Source organism: Hypomesus nipponensis, chromosome 2, assembly GCF_054491055.1.
Source record: "Hypomesus nipponensis isolate SF chromosome 2, ASM5449105v1, whole genome shotgun sequence".
Taxonomy (NCBI): Eukaryota; Metazoa; Chordata; class Actinopteri; order Osmeriformes; family Osmeridae; genus Hypomesus; species Hypomesus nipponensis.
This window is the reverse complement of record NC_140362.1, coordinates 21,972,501-21,977,600: the sequence shown is the minus strand read 5'-3', so window position 1 is coordinate 21,977,600 and position 5,100 is coordinate 21,972,501. Positions and strand designations below refer to the sequence as shown.

The 5,100-nt window shown below is 49.1% G+C and overlaps 1 protein-coding gene across 1 annotated transcript in view; it reads right to left on the bottom strand.

Annotated features, from left to right (window-relative positions):
* Positions 1-1,209: 1,209 nt before the first annotated feature.
* crabp2a (cellular retinoic acid binding protein 2, a) overlaps positions 1,210-5,100 on the bottom strand; it is a 7,488-nt gene continuing 3,597 nt past the window's right edge. Inside the window, exons 2-4 of the mRNA XM_084671252.1 lie at positions 3,717-3,895; positions 2,398-2,514; positions 1,210-1,891 (exon numbers count right to left, since the gene is read on the bottom strand). Of these exons, the coding sequence (XP_084527378.1) occupies positions 1,841-1,891; positions 2,398-2,514; positions 3,717-3,895 (347 nt within the window). The 3' untranslated portion in view covers positions 1,210-1,840. The remainder of the gene's footprint in view (positions 1,892-2,397; positions 2,515-3,716; positions 3,896-5,100) is intronic.

Genomic DNA, 5,100 nt, shown 5'->3' with positions numbered 1-5,100 from the left:
GGGCAGTTATTTACCCCTTTTATTAGGGCAGGAGGCCGAGGACGGGGCTTTATTGGGGTCACACTGTAACTGCACCCAGCTGCAGGGGAAGAACAGAGGCAAGGGCTGGTTTGAACACTGCTAAATTCCTCTCCAAATGTTCCCCTCTCTTCCCTCTTTCCTCACACTATCACTCAGACCTTTGTGTGTGTGTGCGTGTGTGTGTGTGTGTGTGTGTATTCCTCCAGTCCCCTTCCATTTCCCGATCTCTTAACGATCTCGCTCCTTGTTAAGCACATCTGCTGTCAATCAACCGTACCCTCTAATCCTTTCGGCATTTCCTGCCCACCGGGAACACGCCCCCTGCCCATGGGAACACGCCCCCTGCCCATGGGAACACGCCCACTGCCCATGGGAACACGCCCCCTGCCCATGGGAACACGCCCCCTGCCCATGGGAACACGCCCACTGCCCATGGGAACACGCCCCCTGCCCATGGGAACACGCCCACTGCCCATGGGAACACGCCCCCTGCCCATGGGAACACGCCCCCTGCCCATGGGAACACGCCCCCTGCCCATGGGAACACGCCCACTGCCCCTTCCTCATCTCTCTGGTCAGCCAGGCCGCGGTCCAGCCATCCCAGTGACCCTTCTGTCCATCGAGCTCAGATCCATTCCACTCATCATCAAGTCAGCTGGTTTCCATAAAACAGGTGTGTTTGACACAAAAGATGTTTGACACAACAGTTTAAAACTAATGTTAGATATCCAGAACCCTTTGAAATCAAAATGGCAGAAAAGAGAATTTGTTCTGTGTGATTGATGCCAATGTTTGGAAATGTAATCAGGGAAATGAGTAAAGGCAAATGTGAGCTGTTACAGGGAAAGTTTGTCTCTTTTCAACATCAGGCAGGGGACAAAAACTACTCTGAGAGGAGAGAAAAGTTACACTTGAGGGGGAAAAGCAAATGTTGCGAGACAGAAACTAAGGAGCAGGAGAACTGGGGGTGATTGACAGAAGAAGGGAGGGATGGGGAGATGGAAAAATAGAGAGGGAGAGAGACTTCTGGGGGTTAGGGGGGACAGACAAGTTATTCTAGTTGCAGACAGCTGAGAGAAAGTCTAAAATAAGGTATGCACTGATGTGTGTCTCTGTGTGTGTGTCTGCAATATTAAATATAAAACAGGAGAAATACATAGAAAAGCCAGCAAACACACTTGGTGGAGTCAATAACGTGCTTTATTGTCACCCCATAGAAAACGTCATTCCCTATGATCACATTTTATAAAATAAGAAAAGAGACAGGAAATAAAAACAGCGCTGTGGTGTCAGGGTCTAGTGTAATAATAAATATAAAACTTTAGAGAGAAATAGAAAAAGGGGTGTCCAAACAGGGGAAGAAGGAAAACAGAACAATTCAAACTGACCTGAAACTGGAAGTACTCAGAGATTGGTTTACAGAACTACAAATATAGCTATGTACTGACACACACACACACACACACACCAGGCAGGCCAACTTCATGAACACACACACTCACACACACCTACAAGCTGAAAGTTATCACCAAGACACACACACACTAAACCACACTAAGTAACAGGGAGTGTCAAACTGACTGATAGGTGACTCAATTCTCGACTTGAAAAATGTGACAGACTAGATATTGTACAGATTAGAGGATTACATAGTCCTGTATCTGACTGAGATCAAAGAACTAGATTCTACATGTTGCCTTCTCTGAGAAGCTCCTCGGAGTGGAGTGAGTAGGGGGCGAGGAGGAGTGAGGGATGGAGTGGAGTGGAGGAGGAGGAGAAGGAGAGAGGGATGGAAGGAAGAGAAGAGAGCTGCTCCTCGTTACTCCCGAATGTAGACGCGGGTGCAGACCACATCGTCTGCGCTCATGGTCTGCAGAGAGGAAGGACGGCAAGGAAACATTTTCACAAACACAACAACAAAACATTTGACATTCATAAAAGACTGACAAGCTGAAATAAAAGTTTAGTGTGAGGTTTTAGGGGGTTCAGGGAGTTGTCTCTGGTTGGACCGGTTGTAGACTATAAGACTTTAGTTTTATTTGACAGCCATCACTCCACACATGCTTGCTACAAGTTAAACATAAACATGAGCTCCCCTCTGCCTTCTACGACCTTGAAGGACTGGTTACATGAGACTATGGGATGTGGAGGAGTATAACAACCCACTAATTATTTAAGTATTAAAAAAACTCTCTCTTTGTCTTGCCAGTAGAAGAGAAAGATGGAATGGAGAAGGGGAAGAGCTAGGGCTGGCTGTTGAGGCTTGAACACATCTCATCAAGCTGTGTGTTTGTGCGTGAGATGAGACAAAAAGAAAAAACGGTATGATTGAGAAGTGATTGACAAATCGGGGAACCAGTTAGACAGGAGTTTTACCAGAATGAGATCACCGTCATTGGTTATCTCCCGGGTCCAGGACGTCTTAGGGCCCTCCCCTTTCTGCAGAGTCTGCTCACAGCTGATCTTAGTGTCTGTCTCCCACCGAGGAAAACTCTGGAGAGGGAGAGGGAGAGGGAGAGAGAGAGAGAGAGAGAGAGAGAGAGAGAGAGAGAGAGAGGGGGAGAGAGAGAGTTAGAGTAGGTGTTAGAGAAGTGGAAGGAATTTCATAAACGCAGGATGGATGGAGAGATGGAAGGAGGGATGGATGGAGCTGCAGTTGGCCCGAGAGGGAGAGGGAGAGGGAGAGGAGAGGGAGAGGAGAGGGAGAGGAGAGAGGGAGGGGGAGAGGGCGAGGGCGAGGGAGAGGGAGAGGGAGAGGGAGAGGGAGAGGGAGAGGTAGAGGGAGAGGGCGAGGGCGAGGGAGACATAATGAGGAAAGTGACCTGGGTGTGCTGTGGCTTCGGCCTCTAGAGTGAGAGGAAATAAGAGGGGGAACATCTAGGAGGTGTTAATGTGTGACGTGTTCATTGTTAGTAGTGAGAAGCCTGGAGTGTTTGTGTGTGTTTGCTTTGGAGACGGGCAAACAGAGGCCATCTGTGGGAGAGGGAATGAGGACGAGAGACTGGGCGAGAGACAGGAAAGGACACAGAGCAAGGGAACAAGGGAGAGAGGCAGACAGGGAGAGAGAGAGAGACAGAGAGAGAGAGAGATAGAGAGAGAGAGAGAGAGAGAGAGAGAGAGAGAGAGAGAGAGAGAGACAGAGAGAGAGAGAGAGAGAGAGAGAGAGACAGAGAGAGAGAGAGAGAGAGAGAGAGAGAGAGAGAGAGAGAGAGAGAGAGAGAGCAGGACAAAACAGGACAAAGACAAGGAAGAGAAAGTAAAGGGGGAGAGGAGTCCAGAGAGGAGTGGTATGAAAGAGGAGCAATAATAGGGGTTTTGGTTGGAGCGCAGCAGTTCCTAGGAGACCATGGGAGGGGTTCATACTGGATCAGACATAATATGGGAAATGCCAAATCAAATAGAATCTGTGAATCTCTGGCAATGGAGGCGTTGGTGCAGTAATGCAGAGCTAGCTCTCATACTTCCCTCTACACCGACATTCCCATTCCTCTGTGTGTGTGTGTGTGTGTGTATGCATGTGTGTGCGTGTGTATCCATGTGTGTGTGTGTTTGACTCTAAATTAGTGTGTGTGGTTGTGGGTTTATGTATGTGTGTGTGCTGTTATTGTTGTTGTAAATTATTGTGTGTGTAAGATATGTGTATGCGTGTGTGATAAGGTTTTTGTGCGTGTGTGTGTGTGTACGCGTGTGTGTACCGTGCAGGGCCTGCCGTCCACGGTGATCTCGTTGAAGGACTCCCCGACAGTGAAGGTGACGTTGGTGGTCCTGACGGAGGTGGAGGTCCTGATGGACAGAGTCTCTCCCTCCTGGGTGATCTCCACCGCCGGCTTGGAGGCGGCGGCCACGGCGATCTTACGAAGCATCACGTTGACTCCTGAAACACACACACAGGAACACACACACAGGTTAGATACATCTCATGGCGCAAATTAAAAAAGGGAAATTAACTTTTGATCGTAAAGTAAAACATTGGGTAACTCTTGAGCCTGAACACAAACACACACTGAATCTTTCATCAAACAATGTTATGAAAGTCAGTGGTTTCTACAGCCTGTTATGATTCTAGAATATAGCCCTCGGGAGATGGACAAACCTGTTTCTCTCAAATCATCTTAACCACTGAACTGAATGTGTGTGTATGGGTTCACATTGCGAGTGTGTGTGTCAGTTACGTGCTGGCGTAGCTGTGTGAAGTGTGGGTGACTTGTTGTTGATGGTTGTAAACAGTTCAGAGTTCATGTAGGGCTGGAGTAGAGGGCTGTTTATTGATTCCACATTTTGTTCCCCTTCTCATGTTCTCATGAACACGTTCAACTTCATCTTTCAAGGTCGAGTACGGTTCCAATCCGAAGGGTTAGGGTTACAGAAGGACGCAACCGACCAAGAATGTTGCCTGGACCTGATTGGCTGTGACCTGTGGTGACTTGGCCAGCCGAAACGCTGATATCCCAGAAGCCACTGCATCGCATTCTCCATTCCCGCCATCTCGCAAGAACACAAGCAGGTTCTGAGCGTTCCTCTGATAAACAAGGCCTTAGGACTGGAGCGCTGTGCTAGGCTGTTTAGTCTGTCCAACAATGATGACGTCATCACGGCCACAGGAAACTATGAGGTAATGCAAAGCTCGATGTATCTGAGCTGCTTCAGCCACTACAGAACCAACACACACACACACAGGCACACACACACACACACACACAGGCACACCCACACAGGCACACACACACACACACAGGCACACACACACACACACAGGCACACACACACACACAGGCACACACACACACACACAGGCACACCCACACAGGCACACACACACACACACAGGCACACACACAGGCACACCCACACAGGCACACACACACGCACACAGGCACACACACACACACAGGCACACACACACGCACACAGGCACACACACACACACAGGCACACACACACAGGCACACACACACTGGCACGCACACACGCACGTGGCATTGCAGAGCTGACAAGTGCATCGGGCCTCACACCTAAATCTTGACCCAACGCCAGTGGATGGCACACACAAAGATTAACATCCTGACCTTAACTCTGCCT